The 19,792-nt window shown below is 36.6% G+C and overlaps 4 protein-coding genes across 9 annotated transcripts; 1 reads left to right on the forward strand and 3 right to left on the reverse strand.

Annotated features, from left to right (window-relative positions):
- Window positions 1-1,049: 1,049 nt before the first annotated feature.
- Window positions 1,050-4,386, forward strand: LOC111459623 (serine/threonine-protein kinase ppk15-like). 4 transcript variants are annotated; one of them, XM_023102627.1, is made up of 8 exons: window positions 1,347-1,432; window positions 1,509-1,630; window positions 1,969-2,701; window positions 2,864-3,143; window positions 3,256-3,363; window positions 3,438-3,716; window positions 3,817-3,960; window positions 4,029-4,386. In XM_023102627.1, the coding sequence occupies exons 3-8, from the start codon at window positions 2,094-2,096 to the stop codon at window positions 4,203-4,205; spliced, it is 1,596 nt and encodes a 531-aa protein (XP_022958395.1). In that variant the 5' UTR covers window positions 1,347-1,432; window positions 1,509-1,630; window positions 1,969-2,093; the 3' UTR covers window positions 4,206-4,386. The 4 variants fall into 4 exon arrangements, with proteins under 4 accessions (XP_022958387.1, XP_022958395.1, XP_022958401.1 ...); XM_023102619.1 differs by having other exon boundaries at window positions 1,050-1,630; XM_023102633.1 differs by lacking the exons at window positions 1,347-1,432; window positions 1,509-1,630 and having other exon boundaries at window positions 2,586-2,701; window positions 2,817-3,143.
- A 1,017-nt stretch (window positions 4,387-5,403) lies between these two features.
- On the reverse strand, window positions 5,404-8,684 carry LOC111455987 (phosphoinositide phospholipase C 6). The gene is made up of 9 exons (XM_023097667.1): window positions 8,147-8,684; window positions 7,598-7,794; window positions 7,351-7,486; window positions 7,050-7,271; window positions 6,741-6,964; window positions 6,542-6,659; window positions 6,073-6,225; window positions 5,922-6,008; window positions 5,404-5,847 (listed from the first exon to the last, which is right to left on the reverse strand). The coding sequence occupies exons 1-9, from the start codon at window positions 8,474-8,476 to the stop codon at window positions 5,548-5,550; spliced, it is 1,767 nt and encodes a 588-aa protein (XP_022953435.1). The 5' UTR covers window positions 8,477-8,684; the 3' UTR covers window positions 5,404-5,547.
- Window positions 8,685-10,099: 1,415 nt separating this feature from the next.
- Window positions 10,100-13,299, reverse strand: LOC111462725 (DNA replication complex GINS protein PSF3-like). Of its 3 annotated transcripts, none has more exons than XM_023106454.1 (7): window positions 13,160-13,299; window positions 12,505-12,627; window positions 12,355-12,423; window positions 12,178-12,278; window positions 11,366-11,458; window positions 10,438-10,577; window positions 10,100-10,345 (listed from the first exon to the last, which is right to left on the reverse strand). In XM_023106454.1, the coding sequence occupies exons 2-7, from the start codon at window positions 12,547-12,549 to the stop codon at window positions 10,236-10,238; spliced, it is 558 nt and encodes a 185-aa protein (XP_022962222.1). In that variant the 5' UTR covers window positions 12,550-12,627; window positions 13,160-13,299; the 3' UTR covers window positions 10,100-10,235. The 3 variants fall into 3 exon arrangements, with proteins under 3 accessions (XP_022962222.1, XP_022962214.1, XP_022962205.1); XM_023106446.1 differs by having other exon boundaries at window positions 12,505-12,644; XM_023106437.1 differs by having other exon boundaries at window positions 12,505-12,650.
- Window positions 13,300-13,829: 530 nt separating this feature from the next.
- LOC111430350 (putative ABC1 protein At2g40090) lies at window positions 13,830-19,200 on the reverse strand. The gene is made up of 12 exons (XM_023066573.1): window positions 18,936-19,200; window positions 18,318-18,472; window positions 18,109-18,234; window positions 17,797-17,892; window positions 17,596-17,696; window positions 17,347-17,383; window positions 16,070-16,288; window positions 15,524-15,635; window positions 15,317-15,408; window positions 15,032-15,211; window positions 14,624-14,737; window positions 13,830-14,451 (listed from the first exon to the last, which is right to left on the reverse strand). Exons 1-12 carry the CDS (start codon window positions 19,117-19,119, stop codon window positions 14,251-14,253), a joined length of 1,617 nt encoding a protein of 538 aa, XP_022922341.1. The 5' UTR covers window positions 19,120-19,200; the 3' UTR covers window positions 13,830-14,250.
- Window positions 19,201-19,792: the final 592 nt, after the last annotated feature.

A 19,792-nucleotide genomic window follows, 5' to 3' on the forward strand; every position in this document is an offset into this window, starting at 1 on the left:
AAAAAAAAAAAAAAAAAAAAAAAAAAAAAAAAAAAAAAAAAAAAAAAAAGCTGCTTGTGTGAGTGATTTAAAAAAAACCAACCATAATGGCCCTGCGGTGGGTGCATTGCTTCATCACAGCCACCCCCTAAAAGTCCTCTCAATTATTATTTTTTTCATTTATTATTATTTATTCACTCTACCATATTTTAATTCTTCAATTTTTTAATTCCAATAAATTCTAAACGGAAGTATTCAAATTCAATTTAAAACAAAATATGATTAACTAAAACCTATTTTAATATTCTATATTTTTAATTATAATATTCAAAGGTTAAATTATACCTTTCGTTTTCATACTTTTGAATTTATGTCTATTTCATCATTGCATTTGAACGTATCGTTTTCAATATAACCACTTTTCATTAATAAGGGTATGGTTAAAAATCATTAGTAACATCAATTTATGTCCATATCTTAGTCGATTTTCAATGCATTTAACACTATTTTTAAATTTCTTTAGTATATAAAAATTAAATAATTATAAATATATACTACGAGTATAACTCAAATTTAGTAGCTGCCTTCTCTAAACCTTAAATAAGCTATGGTTTTTTATTTTCTCGAGTCGCTTTCAAATAAATTCTTCAAATAATTTTTTATACTCAATATAATATATTATGAATTTAAATCAGCATATTTATTATTCAACTAAAAAAAATATAAAAATACCCAGAAAAATACATGTGCCAAAACTATAAAAAAAAAAATTGAAAGAGGTTGAAAAATAAATATAAACAATTAAATTATATATATAAAGAAGAAAAAAGGGAGTAGAAAAGTTGAAATGAATTCGGTCCCCAACGACTACAAAATCTTGTCGCGAAAAATAAAAAGAAAAAAGAAAAAAGAAAAAAGAAAAAAGAAAAAAGAAAAAAAGAAAAAGAAATTTGGAATAGGGCGTATATTAATCCACGTGGATAATCGTAGCGTCCATAATGAAGAGGGACCCACCAATGAAAACCCCTTAAACCCAGGTTAATCCATTTTGAAAGTTGCTAATCTGGAAATCATCGGCGCCCTTCGATTGCTTCAGTTTCACAGAACATTCAAAAGAAAAAAGAGAGAAAAAAAAGGGAAAAAGTACATAAAACAGAGAGAGGAGGAGGGAGAGTGCGTGAAGGAGCAAGATAGAGAGAGAGAAAGGTGTGTGCAGCATGCAAATTCCGAGTCCTCCCAAAATAATTTCCACTTCCTTTAATCCATATCTTCCGAATACCATTTTCACTCGTTTCTCTCACACTCCGCCATCATCTCTCAGATTTTGAGCTTCTTCTTCCTTCATCCATGGCGGTTTCCGACGTTGAAGCAGTACTGCAATTTCTGAGGAAAAATGGGTTCTCAGAGGCAGAGTCAGCTCTCAAAAGGGATATGGTCGAAAAATCCGGATTAGGTTCTTTTGATTTTGAGAAATTCTTCTTTCCTATGGTTCCTCCTCCACCTCCCCTCAGAATTCCATCCGTTTCCAGGAAATTTCCCGCTCTTTCCAACGGCGACGCCGACGGCAAGGATCGTTCTGGATCGGACTCTGTTTCCTCCGATGACGAGTTCGTGAGCTTGAGGTCTTCTACTTCTGATGTTTGCTCTTCTGGTAATGATTTTAAACGAATTGAATCTGATTTCAAGTTCTGATTGATCATCGTGAGCTTAATTATAAGATTCTTTGTTTGTTTCTGAAATGCGGAATGGTCTCTTCGAGCTGTCTTAATCGTTGTGAGTTCAAATGGAATGCTATGCTTTCTTCGCTTTAATTTGTTGTTAGATCCATGTCTTGAGAAATGGGGTTTTAAGTGATTAGTGAACGAGATTACTTTTTTTCTTTAGTGTTCTTTCTTTATTTGCTTCCATTGATCTTTAGTGTTCTTTCTCCCAATCGATTTTTGTGTTTTGTTTTAGTTTAGATTGCTCAGAATATCTTTACTGTTGCAGAATTCATCAATCCTTATGGAATTCCATCAGATTCTTCTTCAGATATTGCCTCTCAGTTCGACACGGCGCGCGATTACCATGAATTCGATTTGCCTTGGTATGATGAACAAGAGGATGTGAATTTCATGACACCCTCCCTTGAGGGTCAGGATTTGTTTGGCTGCCCAAGTGAGGATAAGTTCATAATGACTACTGAGAGAGATGAACAATTTAGTAGTTTGTCAGCTCCGGAGAAGTCGATTCTTTGTTGTGCAGCTCCATCTAGTGATGAAAGTTTGCTCGAGGTCATCGATCATCCTTATTGTGTCGATAGATATAATCAACTTGAAGGAGGCTTCGAGGGGTTTCCTGAGGATTCTATTCCTTTTTGCAAATGCTGTGCTGCCAATGGAGAGTTTTATAGCCAGAAGACTGCTGATTGTTGTTATCTGAATCCGAGTTTTAATGAAACAGTTAAAGACATTGCCACAAACTGTGATTCAGCTCCTTGTCGTGATTATTCGAAAGGGTTCGAAGATCACAATGATCCCCAAAATAAGGTTATCGAGAAAAGCTCGGTACTTAATGCAACCAGTAGCTATAAAGATGGAAGTCATGAAGTAGAGGATGAAGCCAATGAATCTGAAGCAGCTGCAGATGGAGATGGCATTGCTGCTGACGAGCTCCCGATGTATCATATCTGCGACGATGAATTTGAAGTGTTCGATCTGAGAATTATACATAGAAAGAACAGGTTGGCTATCTTTTGCTGAAGTTTCCCTTATATCGTAGTCTATAAACGATGCTTAAACCACTAGGCACTCGATGCTCATACGTTTTAAATATCTATTAAAGCTCGTGTGTTGCAGGTTGATATGTTGCAATGAGTTGTTCTGATGTATTATGCAATCTACAGGACTGGGTTTGAAGAGAGCAAGGATTTGCCTATTGTTCTAAATACGGTCCTTGCTGGCCGATACTACGTAACCGAGTACATAGGATCGGCCGCTTTTAGTAAGGTTGTCCAAGCACACGATCTTCAGACAGGAATCGACGTTTGCCTGAAGATCATAAAAAACGACAAAGATTTTTTCGATCAGAGCTTAGACGAAATCAAACTTTTAAAGCTTGTCAACAAACATGACCCGGCAGATCAGCACCACATTTTACGACTTTACGACTACTTTTATCATCAGGTCTGTTTTATCTGCTGCCCTCAAGCTCGCTTTGAACTTTCAAGTCGGATTAGTACGAACTTCGAGCATTCTTTAGCTCCACTCACTCTTTCATGTAATGCAAATTCGACAGGAACGTCTCTTCATTGTTTGTGAACTACTTCGATCAAACTTGTACGAGTTTCAAAAATTCAATCAAGAATCTGGTGGAGATGCTTATTTTACGTTTCGTAGGTTGCAGGTATGTTCGGGTACGCTTAGACGTGGCTATGTTTTCTTAAACTTCAAAAAAGCTTACCAATTTTCTCTCGACAGTTCATCGCGCGTCAATGTTTGGAGGCATTGGAGTTCTTGCATCATTTGGGAATCATTCACTGTGATCTAAAGCCAGAAAACATTCTTATGAAAAGTTACAAACGATGCGAGATTAAGGTTATCGACCTTGGAAGCAGTTGCTTTCAATCCGATAACTTGTGCCTATACGTGCAGTCTCGATCCTATAGAGCTCCCGAAGTAATGCTAGGCCTTTCATACGATCCAAAGATCGACTTGTGGTCTCTCGGTTGTATCTTGGCTGAGCTATGGTCCGGAGAAGTAAGCTTTTCTTTCTCATATTCATATAAAACTCCGCTTCGAGTGAAACCGGTTGACTTTTGTACGTTTGATTTACTGGTCTGCCATGTTTTTTTTTCAGGTATTGTTTCCAAATGAGGCAGTTGTAATGATCCTTGCCCAGATGATCGGGTTGTTCGGTCCGATCAACACGGAGATGCTGCTAAACGGACAGGAGACACACAAATACTTCACAGAAGAATATGATCTGTATTATATGAATGAGGTTGGTGATAAAACATAATATTTTTGCATCCAAAGAACATTGATAACATTTGAGAATTTCCATTTCAGGAAACGGATCAAATGGAACTCATCATCCCTGAAGAGACCTCCTTGGAGGATCATCTGCAGGTTTTCGACTCCGGGTTCGTTGATTTTCTCTCTAACTTACTCGAGATCGACCCAGAAAGACGACCAACTGCAAAGGAAGCACTTGCACACCCGTGGCTTTCGCAGTCGTACGAATAGCCGTTCTTGTAAATTTTTTTTTGAAGAAATATTCATTACCCATCAATTAAATTAAAGAAAGGAATAAGAGAAAAAGAAGTTGGCTTCTGGTTTTGCATTTTTGTAGTTGTATATTCATGGAGCTTGTTTGTAAATTTGTGGAAGAACTTTGCATATAAATTTTGAAGAACAGTTTGTTGAAGTGTTCTTAGGCCTAAACAGTTGAGGTTGAATTTGAAAACAAAAATGGATGATTTTCGCACGTGCTAAGTGGGGAGCAAAAAGCTGAAAGGTGAGCTGCGGAGGGAGATGGTGCATGTGCTTTTGCTTCGAACCAACGACTGCGACCAGACACAAATGTTTCTGTTCTGTCTTTTTTTCTTTTTTCAAAATTGGATTTATTTTATTGTTTGGCGGATTTTGACTCTGAAAACAATGAACAAAAAAGTCAAACACAGTTATAAAAGCATTATTGGATTATCTTTTGGACTTGGAACAGCTCACCACTCACAAGCAACAGCGTAGGAAAAACTTCTTTCTAATAGACAAGATAATATCTGCTAGCAAGTTTAAAGAGAAACTTCTTTCTAATAGACAAGATAATATCTGCTAGCAAGTTTAAAGAGGATAATATATGCTAACAGTAGGTTTGGGCGGTTACATATGATATCAAAGTCAGGCATCGAGAGGTGTGCCAATGAGGACGCTAAGCCTAAAGGAAGGTAGATTGTGAAATCCCACACCGGTCGGAGAGGGGAACGAAACATTTCTTAGGGTGTGGAAACATCTCCCTACTAGACACGTTTTAAAACATTGACGGGAAACCCTCAAACGAAAAGCCTAAAAAAGACAACATAACGAAAAGCTTAAAAAGGAGAATATCTGTTGATGATGCTCTTCGGCTGTGTTACAAATGGTATATGAGTCAGGCACCAAGCGGTGTGTCAACAAGGACGTTGGACCCAAGGGGTGAATTGTGAGGCCTTACATCGGTTGGAGGAAAGAAACGTTCCTTAGGGTGTGAAAGCCTCTTACTAAGAGACACGTTTTTCTTAGGGTGTGGAAGCCTCTTACTAAGAGACACGTTTTTCTTAGGGTGTGGAAGCCTCTTACTAAGAGACACATTTTAAAACCTTGACGAGAAGCAGCCTAAAGATGACAATATCTACTAACTATGGATTTAGACCGTTACCAGAAAAAGAGATTCAAACTGAAACTATAAAAAAGAACTCAACCTTTAAATAAAATAATGAATTTGTAATCATGTTACAACAAAACAGGGCTGCTTGCTTGGAAGCAGGAAGGCCACGGTGGGCAGAGGCAGCTAAAAGCAGTAGCGTAAGTTAAAAAGGAAACAATGGAATCATTCATACAAAAACAGGAAGCGCATTAGAAGCCTCACAGACGTTAGTTTCTCTCCCTTCTTGTCATAAAGAGGGACTGCTCGAATCCCAGGCCTGAGCTCTGAGATTGGCAGACATGTCTGCCCACCAAAGTCATCCTTCTCCGACCTGTCGAAGTCTCGCACTTCAATCAGCAGCAAAGCAAGCTCTGGCACTGTCAAAGGGAACTTGAACTCTTCGTTCCAAATGGGCACCCAGTCGTTCTCAATAACCTTTGTCTTCTTCTTCGCTGCATCAGCTGGTACCCCGACAATTCGAATCTGCCATTCATCCAACATTTTATGTTGTCATCAAATACGAGCTAAGCTGGGAGGACAGAATGGCTACCACTAACCTTTGTGTAGAAGTCCGGCGGAGAATAGTTATCAAAATGCGTTTGGCTGAAGTCCGAGCTCCACCCATCCCCCAAATATACTGTTACCTATTGAAGAACATGGGTGTTAAAACTGATGCCAAGATAGAACAACCCAACACAATTGGCTTACTTTTAATGTTTCCTTCACTGGCGGAGGTTTCTTGGGATCAAAGATCTCATCTTCTGGGCTCTTTTGTAACAAAAAGTCTGGTTTTTTTAAGTACCCACACCCTCCATTGGCTCTAAACATCCCATGCATCATCCATAGTGATCTTCCATAGCCCTGTCGTAGAAAAACAAACAGGAACTTCATTTGGATCATTCCTTACAGATCACAACAACATTTATAAGACGTTTGAAACTTTGTTCAACATTTGTAACGGCTCAAGCCTACTGCTAGCACATATTGTCCTCTTTAGGCTTTCCCTTTCGGGCTTCCCCTTAAAGCTTTAAAACGCGTCTACTAAATAAAGGTCTCCACACCCTTATAAAGGGTGTTTCATTCTCCTCCCTAATATTTGATCCACTCATTCACAAGAATCTAAGGGGGAAAGACAAGAAAATAAGGGCACGGACATGATGAAGGTTCCAATCAGCACCTGCATGTTTAAAGCAACCATCTGAGCTCCATGCGTCCACCCGATATTCGGCCGAAAATTCGACGACGTGACACGGGTTCCTTTCGGGTAAACTCTCAAAATATTCTTTTGTGTAAACCTAAAGATCATAACTATAATGATCAGAATCAATCACCAGCAAAAGATCAAAACTGATTCACATTATAAGTTGAACAATTACCTTACAACATCAGTTCCATCAGAGACCACAGCCTTCTCAAGTCCTTGCTCACTCAAGCTAAGGCGCCGAACCTTGTCACCTTGTACGTTCAATGCATCCTTTAAGCAGCCCCCTTTTGGTTTCCCTGCATGGATTGTAATCAGACGTTTATACTCTGGTGCACCCTGCTGGGGCGGTTTCGACTCGCCTCCACTGTTTTCTTCCTCATCTGGATCACTTTCACTCTGTTCATAATCAAAAGGACTAATCAAGCAATAATTTATACTTCAAAATAAGAAACAGTATGCCCAGCTTTCATTTCTCACCCACCTGTTCATCAGCATCGAAATCAGTCACAGGATCTGTTGACTCTTCTTCTGATGACTCTTTTCCATCACTTAAAACCTTATCCTTTTTATTAGATGTAAGGTACTCTTTTGGTGGCTTTGTTGAAATAATGATTCTATGTTTTAAGGATTCTGGAGAAGGGAATTCTGATAAGCTATCTTCCTGAGGGTAGAACAGTGTATCTCCAAATATTCCGGTTACCATCTTCAAGGGAAAATAGAAAGCATTAAACCAGAATCTATAAGGATAAACAGAAACAATTACTTTGGGTAAGAATGAAAACCTCTGCAACTTTAGCTTGAAGGTCAGGAGTAAGATGATCTTCAAGAGTGATAATAACAGGATATGGAGATTTCTCAAAAGCATGCTCGTTTATAGACTTCAAACACTTCAAGAGAGGCACAGGGCTGGTTAAAGTCCTACAGTCATCCAGAGAATGGTTCTGTACAGTGATTTCCTCTTTTAAAAGTTAATATCAGTTTATATTTTGATTTGATGAGGATGGTATTGAAAGATGAGGTAATTAATACCTTCCATGAAGAACATGAACATCATCTTTTGTTGAATTTGGCCATAAATCAAGCTCAACTACCCGTAGCCCTCTATTCAAAGCCTTTATTATGGGAGCATCACTACAATCACTACTAAGTTGATTCCCAGTAAGGTAAGAGTTGTGCCCTGTATATATGAAATAATGGGACAATGGAGCATTCATATCATGATGTACCTGTCCAAAGTAATGTTATTAAAAGCATTACTGAGTTCATTCGGATTAGGTCATTGCAATAAGCAGCTAATGAATTAACACAAAAAAAAAAAAAAAAAAAAAAAAAAAAAAAAAAAAAANGTGCTGTATCTTTCCTCAAGCTCTCCTCATCCAGGAGCTCTAACAAAGACTCCACTGTTAAAGTGTCCGCTGGGGAAACAGTGATCAAATTTCCATTTCAAAATTCATCCCAGTTGAATAAAATGAATTAAAAAAAAAAAAAAAAAAAAAAAACAAGAACCCAATAAATTATGAAATGGGATATGGGTGGATATGTAGGAAAAGAAAGGGGCACAAGAAAAAGGGTCCAAACCTGAGTTTTAATGGGGCCATTGAACTCAGGCATGAAGAGATAATGGAAGAAATCATCAAGGCTAAGACGCTGACTCGGATCTCCAGAGGGATTATCGGAGCCCCGTCGCTTCTGCAAGATCTGCTCGATGATCTGCTCCGCTTCAGATAGGGTACATTCCATCTCTTGCTGATCCCCCAAGAAATGGAGCATTTGTTCGGCGGACATGTACTCCCCGCCATCGGTAAACGAAGCGAAGATATCTATGACGTCTTGCGGCGGTTGGGCCTCAGATAACTTGAACTTCCGACTGAAACCGAAAACCTTGTAGCTGTGGCAGCCCCCCTTCATGTCGGATCAGGATTTGAACACAATGGAATTCTCACAACCCTTCTGCGACTAATTTGAATCCAAAAACTATGAAAAACTTGGAGGAGAAAAATGGAGAAATGGAGACCTGATCGCACATCCCCAAATTGTTGAATTCAGAGAGGAACGATGGCAATGGAACCAAGTTTTTCGGAGAGTTTAATGCTCAATCGCTCGACCGCGTCGACTTTTTTTTTTTTTTTTAACTGAACAAATGCAAAATTAATATGATCATACAATTTTGTACTCGCTTTTATCGTCAAAACGCTTCATGAGCGCGTCGTTTTCGTTGGCCATGCGCCACGTGGTTTGTTTTTCTCTGCCATATTTTGTCAACTCCCGCCAATTCGATATCTAAAGTCACCAATGTTCGTCTTCCTTTATCAAATAAAATAAATACATAAATAAATCCTTTTATTTTATTTTCTTTTATTTTTATTCTTACATTAATTATGATCCAATTAACAAATAAAAAAAATGGTTGATAATAATATTTTTCTTTATAATGGAGCCAATTGTGAAGGGACAATGGAGTCGGTTTTCTAACTATTTAACTATATTCAATTAATTAATTAAACATGTGAACTAAAAAATAAACTTTTTACTGCCACATACTTATTATTACTTTATCATAAATATTTAAGTTTTGTTCTTCAAAATTTACTCTATTTTAGTCTATATACATTTAAATGTCTTAGTTTAATCATCTTAATATCAATATCAATAGTGTTTAAAATTTGTTCTTAGAAACATATTGTTATTATATATTTTTTTAAAAGGACGGTTATTAGTATATCTAATTTGATAAAATTTAACTTAAAATTAATAATATGCAACTAAATGTAAGATGTATAATTTTAAATTAACAATATGGTTACTAAACATAGTGGCATCCACGATGTTGATGTTAATTTTTTTAAAAAAATAATCCTAAAACGCGTTCTCCAAAACCTAATAATATCCACAACTTTAAAATTATATATATATACACATATACATTAAAGCAGATCTACAATAGGTTCAACAATGGGCCGATGACTACTTTTCCAATTGGAAAATAATAATAATAATTATTATAATTATAATTAGAAAATAAATTTGAATATTAGGTATGATGGGAAAGAAAAATAGGTGGAGAGATGAGCTTCAATACAATGTGAAGACACTAAGTTATTCTGACGAATGCTCCGTAATGTCTTGCCCACTCTAGAAACATTCAAATTTGACGGATCATAGAAAGTTTCGACTTTAGAATCTCACTTTTCAAAGACTTGGATATCAAGATTAGACATTTATTTCTTCCTCTCGAATGATTTTGAGTGTGCTACGTTTTGTTGTGTGTTCATACAAGAGCCGCCTTAGCAACATGTGATAGAACTGAATACATCATTTGGTTTAAGAGTTCAACTCTAAGTCCACCGCTAGTAGGTATTATCCTTTGTGGGCTTTCTCTTTCGAGATTTTCCTCAAAGCTTTAAAATGTCTGCTAGGGAAAGATTTCCACACCTTTTATAAGAGTGTTTTATTCTCCTCCCCATTCGAGGTGGGATATCACATTTAAATCATAGAATAAGTAGGACATGTAGAAAAGGGGGAGAGGGAAAAAGATGAGAAGTTGAAATGGGAATAATGAAACATATTTTTTAAAAAAAATTATGAATAAATTACTACTTTTCCACTGTTTTCTATGCTTATGCAACCAAAGGATGAAAATAGAATACATTTAAGCTTGACTTAGTACCTACTCAGAAGACTTCCTCTTCCTCCCAAGAAAGGATGCTTTCTGAAATCTAGGCCCACCGATTCGCCATTTCTTAAAGGCTGTCATAGAGGACTGGGCTGCCTCATACACTGCATACAATGATTATATTGAGACGTGAGTTTGAAGAGAAGCACCAAATATGAAAACAGAGGACAGACAAAACATGCAACAAAAATCTCACTTTTAGTTTCTTCCTTTGATAGAAGTGTCAAGTATTTTGAACTTGCAGCAAACACTGCAGTGTGAGCCTTGGTCAAAACTTCCTTGTACCTACTTTTGAACGTGGATAAAAGCCAAGAACCGATTGTTCTATCACCAACCCTGACATTGAAGTTTGTGAAACAAAAATGAGAAATAGCACTCTATCTATTGCGTTCTCGTCCATTTAGGTACACTTCAAAAATATTGCTAACAGCGAGATATGGTAGACATCCAAAATGCACGAGATCAGGGCAAGAAGCACTTTTTACAAGATATACTTCATATGTAGAGTGGGCTAGCTAGTCAGTTTTAAAGCTTTATGTATATTTATCAGTCTACATCTACCAATGGAATGAAAATGATACTAATATTCATCGAGATGCAGAACTTGAGATGACAACATGCTAGACAGATTATTATAAAATACTCCCAAGAGTTCAAGCCTAAAGTTAAGATCCTTAGTCATTGATAGGATGTCCAATCGACATGCTTAATATACAATCTTAAATTGATCGTTTGATATGTCATTTAGACGGCAGTAAAAAAGAAGTCTTGTGACTAGATATCCTAATTATTACGTTAAAAGAAGGATCTGTTAAATGTCATACCTTCAGAATGGTAGTTCTGTCAAAGGTGAAAACAAACAATGCTTATTTTAGTACAAATGTATGTCAAATGAAAGTGCACTGACATGCTTTAACTATCCAGTAGATATAAAGTATGACTTCAGCTAAAATTATGGAAAAACAGCAATGTAAATTTTCTCCTCAAAATAATTATGATAAATTCATACTGCCACCTATCTAAGATTCAATATCCTATGAAATTCAAGTATGGATTCATATGGATATTTAAAAAAAAAAAACAAAAAATCTGATGCACACAGAGTTGGATCTCAAGATACTCACAATGGTGCAATTTTGCATCCAAATTCATAGAAGTATTGACTTCTAGATCGTAGATCAACAAATGCAGCATCAGCCTGAATTTCAAGTCGCGTTCTGCTTAGAGATAAAAAGCACTAGTCAACTACAAATACCATCATCTTTATATATATTATATATATAAGAACATATATCATCTTCAAAGTCTCGCTGATTCCTTTGATCATGAAATTCTAGGGTAAGAAGTCTCTGCTAGTAATAAATTAGTTAGCACATGAAAAGATTGAGCACACACAGGCTCAGAATACTACACAAAGGAAAAAAAAAAAAAAAAAAAATTCTTTGTGAGTCAGCTTCAACGGAGCAAGTAACGAGATTCTATAAACCAAATCTCAAAAGGTTTTGGAATACTACAATTTCATGCCATATAATAGATCATGCACAGTTGATTGAAAATAATAACACCAATTCAAAATACAAGTTATGAGCGCTTAGAGGGGAAGTTCTTAAACTCAAAATAATAACACCAACAACTTTAAAATGATCTCATTAAATTTGACTAATTCCTGTACTCAAGATTCCAATTCAGAACTTTCTGCTCATAAAACAATAAGCAGATAAAAAGAAATTAAGTCAATCAAGCATGAATTCTGCAACCACAAAGTTAGAAGAAAAAGAATCAGAATTCAGTGTCTTTGCAGGTCAGTTTTTAGAGAGTAAGTCAGGGTGTAGTAAGGAAGATCCTCATTCTCTTAAGCTCCCCAAAAGTCTAGACAATAAAAGTTCAGGGAAATTCTTGGTCGTATAAAAAGCCCGAGTATAATGGCGATTGCTACCTTTGGTTAAAACAAGCAGGCAAGCCCATAACCGCCACTTGTCTAAGATGCAGCTCTTTTGCAAGCCAGAAGGGTAGCTCTACTTTGGATCCAGATTCAACCTGAAATTGCACCAGAAAAGAAAACATAAGTTTGTCATTCATCTTCCATAACCTGTCTCCTACTAATCCAACTCACAGAATCTGTTTCAGAACTGGGATCGATGGCAACTCCATTAACTGCCTTTTGGAACATAACTGAGACAAGCTGTCAAGCGCACAAAACAAGATTCAATATTGAGATTGCGAGTTTATAAAGTCTTATCAAGTAAAAGAATAAGATATTGACCTCTTCCTCCGCCAGAATGTCATCAATATCATAATAATTTGTCATTTCTTAGGGTCTTCAACAGGTTTCTCCAATGTTCAATGTCATCAATATCAATATATTTTCAACTGGCACCACCTACTTCTACAGAAAAATGTTTACTGGAACTACCAGAAATATAATGACAGTAAAAACACAGTCAAACTATTGAGGAATCAAGAATGTTTTCTCTGAGACTAAAAAATTAAAAACAGATTGTTAAACTAGACAGTACAGTACAAAAAAAAAAAAAACTGAACAGTTAAATATACATCATGCAGAGATCTTCAATTCTCTCAAGCGTCTCACCTCCAAATTACAAACTTATATTTACATCTCGGTGGGAATACAAAGGAAATCACTTTGTTTTTCTTCATTTCCCCAATTAATGAACGAGTAAATTCGCAACATAATTGCAACAATAGAAAACTGTAAGCAGCTTTTGCATCCGGACACTAATATGAAAAATTGAAATATAATACGAATTTCAAAGAATAAATACATACAGAGATGCACAAAATACACCGGATAACGCACTTGCAAACAAAAAGGAAAATGAGACGAAATAGGGAAACTATTAAGAACAACATAAAAACCATAGAATAAATGATAGTTTAAACGATGGGGAGAGCGGCACCTTGGATTGAGAATTGGCGATGATTTGGGATGAGAAAGAAGAGATGAAAATTGGGAATTTGCAGTCGACGCAAGGAAGCGAGGTTGAGGAAGAAGAATGAGGCGCCGACTTTCCCAACATTGATTTAATCGAATTTTCAGTGAAAGAGGAAAATCTTATAATTGGAGGGAAACTCAAAATTTTTATAGAGCGATCTGGTAGACAGGTTTTGATTGGGTGTGGCCGGATGTAGCGTAAAAGATCGTACACCCGGAATAAATGAATAGATAAGCATTAGATAGATGAACATTGACAACGGCCCAATCTTAGAAGGGTTCAAGCGGAAGCGTTTTAAATAAATAAATAAATAAGTGAAATCTATTATTTGATTTATGACTAATCAAATAAAATTGAGGACATTTGTAGCTGCTCGTACCATACTACAAAATTGTTCGTTATCCCATCGCGACGATTATAGTAATAATCATGAACAACTATCGTACAACTGAGGGACCTTCATGAAAGTACTTACGGTGATGATTGTGAATAACTAACGTCCAACCACCGCTAATTATTCATCAATGTAAAATTACCATCAACATGCAATCCCCACCCATTAGTATCATATCATCACCTGCATGTGCTCATAGCATTAAATACAAAATACCATCATACGGTGACAACTAAGTCATGAATAAAAACAGGTCTCAAAATATTTTATAAATACACGTTCCACCATAAAGGAGGACTTGGGTACAAAATGAAACCGAAACTTGTTACATCTCTAAAGTGTCATGAGTTACCCTTGTAACCTCTCCAAATCCATAACATATCCAAAAAGGGGTGCTTCTCTTGCAACATCCTCCATTTATTGGCTGACACAAATGAATATGTGATACATATTTTCTATCATCTCATAGTCCCATGTGGGGTTTTACAAAGTAATCTGTCTCGCAAACACTAGTTTTCAACTCTTGGCTGTATAATCGATCTGTGTTCGACAACCCAGCAAGAACAGAAGGGAATTCGACCACAGAGAAAGAATGAAGATTCTTCTAAAAGTAAGATGACAAAACTGATCCTTACGTGTTGATGCGTTTTCACACCTTCCTTCACCAAAGTAAAGTTTTTTTAAGATTTAAAAGCCATAAAGCTAGCTGCAATGTGAAAATTCGAGCTTCCAACATCACTTCATCTAACCAAACATTTAACCAACATGCAAACGACTTATTTTCTGCTAATTTTGCCTCGATAACTGCTTCAGATGATACCTTCCCAATGATGAGGAATGTCTCCAGGGAAGATCCCTGCAACTGTTCACAAACCATTTCAATAATAATGTTTTAGACTGTTTCAAAATAATAGTCATTGTAATAATAATGTTCTAGACTATCCGAATACTTTTGACAATAGTGCTAAAGCTAATGTCACATTAAGCGCTATTTTAAGCAAATCATAGTTAGTGGAGTGAGGATGGTATATTACCAGAGAATTGTTAACCGCCCTCAAACAATCATTTGTCTTCAGCATCAACAAAATTACACGTGGTAATTTCCTAAGGAGCTCTGAGATTTGGGGGAAATACTGTGAAGCATACATCTGAAAAGAAAGAAAGGTCAAATTCCGTCAGATACCCAGTTAGTAACTGCAATCTTTACAACTTTCTCAAGGAGCACCTAAAATTGAGTAAAATTCAAACAGTTCAAGAACTTCATTAGACCAATGCTTATCATCAAATAAGTATATAGTGTTTCAGGATCGGTTTTATATCCCCACTGTAGGAAGAGGGTACTGCAGCATCAGGAGTAATTCATTACGGGGAAGGTTCAAGTGCAAGAACATGAATACTCATTTTTGGAGTGGGGGTGGTATGTACCATCTAAGAGAGACTACCTGTAGTTCTGAACGTTCATCGTCAGTTCCTTGAATGACTAAATGGTCAACTGCTGGGTCAACAACTCGATTCCAAGGTTTCATGGTAAGAATTCCAGCAAACAATGCATAAAGATCTTCCCCAGCACCCAATTTCTTGCTGTTTTCCTTTATTGCCTCAGCATCAGAAAATATTAAAGCCTAACCGAAGGTAAGCAAATAACATCAGACGACAATCAAGGACGGAGACATGCTGGCAACAGGAATACAGTGAGATGGCACTTGGATGAATTGCAAAGGAAATACCTTCCAAAGGGCAGCATAGTTGAATCTTATGTTGGAGTCGAGAACTTTGTACAGCCCATGGTCCAAAAGTACTAACTGTGGCTTTCTCTTGCCTGTGTGTTGACAGAACGAGAATTGACAAATCGACATTGATATCCCAAAAAGTAATATACAGGTTTAACTAATACATCGTTAAAAAAATCAATTGATCATTTAGTAACAGCTCACCACATATGCTCCTTCTGCCAGAAGGCAAGGGACGGACAAGCAAGTTTGCAGCATGAGGGTCACAGTGCACAAATCCATGCTTATATATCATCTCAGCAAATGTATGACTAACCTATATAAATAGTTTCGAAACGTAATTTTTCAGCAAGTGAAGTAAAACCTGTATCATTAATTCATGATAAGGTCAAGCAAACATTTAAATAAAAAGTTAAAAGAACATATAAATGAATGGTCTGAATTCCTGAACCATTAGCATCTTCTAGCTGGTCAATCAACAACTGTTAAAAAAAGTACAAACCAACTCTGATTCAAATTGCATATCCAACTAAACAGACACGCAGACTGTAGATAACATATCTTGCACTGTCAGGCTTGAAATACTTAAGCTGCAACATGTTAGAATATATGCAGTTAACAAGCCGCTTGGGCATAGGACTATCAAGGGGCTAAAGAAAGGAACACATGATGAACGAAGACAAAATAAAAATGATGCTCATAAAAAAACCTAATATGTTATAAACAGAATTGTGAAGTGCATGATCTTACTAATTTTGCAACTTCTGATGGTTGAATCCCAAGCCTCTGAATGGCCCGAACATCATTTATTTGAGCACCATCCATAAACTCCATGGTCAATAACTTTGAGGTACTCAAGTTCCAATAGACCTTTGGAGCATACACATAGTCCGCAATATGAGGAGACAACTTCCGAAAGTTATCCAGACATTTCTCACTGTTCCTGGCCTCACCTAAGAAATCAAGTTCCTGAGGAGGAGATAAAACTGTGTCAATAACGGAACTATCAAAGATGGAAAGCAACAAAAGAAGGAAAAAAAAATATGGAGTGAGTTCCAAATTCATGGGTTATAACTGCTACTCGGGGAATATTATAAAATAAAGTTTCCTATCTAGATTCATAAATCAAAATCCAACCCAAAATACAGGGAGTTACTGGGCATATGAATTAGTTGTCTAGCAAAAAAAAAAAAAAAAAAAGTAATTCCACTATCACAAAATCTTACCCATCGAAAACTCACTGATGATGTGCCACTGCAAAACGGTGACTCAAATACCATAAAATTTAGGGCAGCATCCCTCATCGTTTAATCAAAGTAATTTTTGTTCATTCAAAATAAAGCTCCTAACATAGTGCATCCAGAAAATTTCTATATTCTCATCCGAGTTCAAGATATTTCTGATAACAACATAGGAGATCAATTTGGATAGAAAGCTTACAAGTGAAATAGAAGAAAAAAAAAATCCATTGAAGTTCCTAACCTTGAGATTAATCTTGAAAACGTGAGCATTGAGGAGAGGAACATCAAATTCAATATTGTACAAAACAAAGAAGGCATATAATTACATATTATTTTAAGCCCAGAAAATTTGCAAATTGGAGATTAGTTTATAAAAATCTTGGAAAAACAAGTTAACTAGGATCTCAAGAATACATCGTTAAGAAGGAAATCTGCCAGATTTAAGAATGAGAAGACTGACATGCAAACCTCAAGCATTAAATCATAATGGTAAGAGTAATCTGAATCAATCGAATTTTCATGGGCTTAAATTCATAATTAGAAGCTAACAAATAAGGATATTGAATATCCTAAATTTTCTTAATTATAAAAAGCTAACTGTTATAAAGTTTGGCACAATTGAAAAAACATATAGGGAAAATTTATTGGCATCCACGTGAAAAAATAAAGAATATCTGGAAGGAGTTTTCATGACATTGAAGAGTGTATGCATAACCAATGCAAAAGGACTGTAGGAGATGGCATACAACTAAAAGGAGTGTACGAGACAAAGAAAGGATAACCTGCCTTTGGCAAACTTTCACTGATCTCATCAACCAACCACCTAAATAAGAGAAAAAAAAAGAAACCATCATAAGGGATCATATATCATCAAAAGTCTCTGGAACAATATCATTATTGCAGCACATTCTTCAAGATAGATGCATAAGTTTTCTTTATTACAGAGTATATAGATACATAATTTGTGTGCTTTTTATGGACAGGATGCAATTCATCTACAAACCCTTAAAAAGTTCATAGGTTCTAAAACATTACCTATAATCAACAGAAGGAAAAAGTCGATATATGGTATTCACAATTAATGCAACACTAGCATGATCTGCAGCCGCAGTATCAGTCATATGAGTGTGCTGCACCTGTATGTAAGGGAGCTACTGGTAAACAAGATTGAGAAGGAACTCTCAAAAGTCAAATTAAATGTGAATTCACGTTCAAAATTATTGAATACAACAAGACCTTCACAGCAACTTTCTGCCCATCATGGGTGCGAGCAACATGCACTTGAGCAAGGGAAGCACTAGCTATTGGATCAGGATTAAATTCAGAAAAGATCTACACACGAGAAGGTTTACATCATGAGGCCAAAATATCATTTATAATAAAATAAAGGTGTTAATACAATAGCAATAAGAAACAAGATATACAAAACAACAGGAGTCAAATGATGTTAACCAAAGTTCTGCCAGACCAGATTTCAAGAATAATCTCCATTCAACAGAATGAATGCGTAGTCTGATTATATCAAATAGATGTACCAATGAAATATACCTTATCCGGTGTTTCACCAAGCTCTCTCTTGACCACTTCACACACTTGATCGTATGGGGATACTGGGCATCTGTTCAACATATATTCTCTCATTATCTGGACATATTCTTGGGGCACCAAATACTCCTGCATGAGAGACGAGGTAAGGTAAATTAAGGACTGCAGGCCCATCCTTTTTTCATCACTTTCTATGTGGATAGAAGGTGTACCAACTGACTGATATGCTGACCAAGCTTAATATATATTCCTCCATTTTTGAAGCATAACTCTTGAATTCTGCGAGCAGATCTAAGGTGTACTTCATGCTTAACTTTTTCCCTCTCACTACTCCCTTCAGCTAATCTCCACAGTGAATATTCGTAATCTAGAAAGAGAAGGGTGATGCCAATTCAAAAAACAGATTCAGGATTGGTCAACGTATAAATCTAAATTTACCATCTTGAACAAAGAAAAAAGAGGATAGCAAAATTAATGCTCTCTGATAACTACATTAAACGGGAATGATGAAACGGAGTAAAATACATGAACATAATGTTATTCAACTATTGAACAAACTACTCAAGCCCTAAACTACTCAATGCCTATAATTCACAGACATACGAGCCAAGACAGTAAACAAGCAGGAAAAGCTCAATTCCAAATTTCCGATCCCAGGTTACCAGTACCAGCAATTATTCTTAGCATACAATTAAGCCTCAAACTTCCCTTTGGAGAGAGAAACATAAACCAGATCGCGAAAACCTTGCAACCAACTCAACCGAAACATCAACTCTCGCAAAAGCCATTAAACGCTAAATTACAGCAAGTCAAAACGTAGGAATGCATACCGAAGGCAACGGTAGCGACGGTAAACGAAAGGCGAACGAGGCGGACCGGGACGGTGGTGCAGAGCTTAAGAGCCATAGAGGGGTCGTCGGAGGCAGCTATGGAGGCCGCTGCGGCACCACCACCTATTGCGGTGGCCGCCATCGCGACCTTCGCTCCGGCGCGCCACAGGGACCTCGCGACCATACCTTGACCGTTTGACGCCCTGCGAAGGAACGAAATTCGGTAGTTCCCGGTTTCCCTCAATAATCAATACAATTTTTTGGTGGCAAAATTATACCGGAGCAATTAATTTTGTTCGGCTAACCTCTTGACACGTAATTATTTTTACGCTCCATTTATTATTTTTTTATTACTAGGAGTAACTTGTTACATTATATTGGTGGATTGCCAATATTTTGCTCAAAAATTATTTCATTTAAAAAATATTAATATATGCGCAACTTACAAAGGTAAGCAAATCTAATGGTCGACGATACTCTTCTTTATTTATTCTTTACTTATTGGAAGATCATGATCATAAAAAACTTTTCTTTCGTATCAAATTGATTGAATCTGCCACAATCATGCAACTAAAATTTTTTGAAAGACAACTCACTTGATGAAAGCTCTATTAGAGTCTTATTTCAAGCCCATTTGACAACGTTCGGTCTTCTTTGCAATAGGAGTACAATCATATAGAATTACATGTCCATGCATTGGTTTATTTAAAAACAATCCTAAATTCGCGCAACCCGTTGACATGATTTTGCACTAGCTAGCTAGTGATCAATGAGGCTCGATAGCTTGCTAGTTTTCACTAAGGTATTACGCTCATACGTCCAATCCCTATGAAAAAAATTGTCTTGCAAGGCGTAGT

The sequence above is a fragment of the Cucurbita moschata genome, unplaced genomic scaffold, assembly GCF_002738365.1.
Source record: "Cucurbita moschata cultivar Rifu unplaced genomic scaffold, Cmos_1.0 Cmo_Scf00002, whole genome shotgun sequence".
Classification (NCBI taxonomy): domain Eukaryota; kingdom Viridiplantae; phylum Streptophyta; class Magnoliopsida; order Cucurbitales; family Cucurbitaceae; genus Cucurbita; species Cucurbita moschata.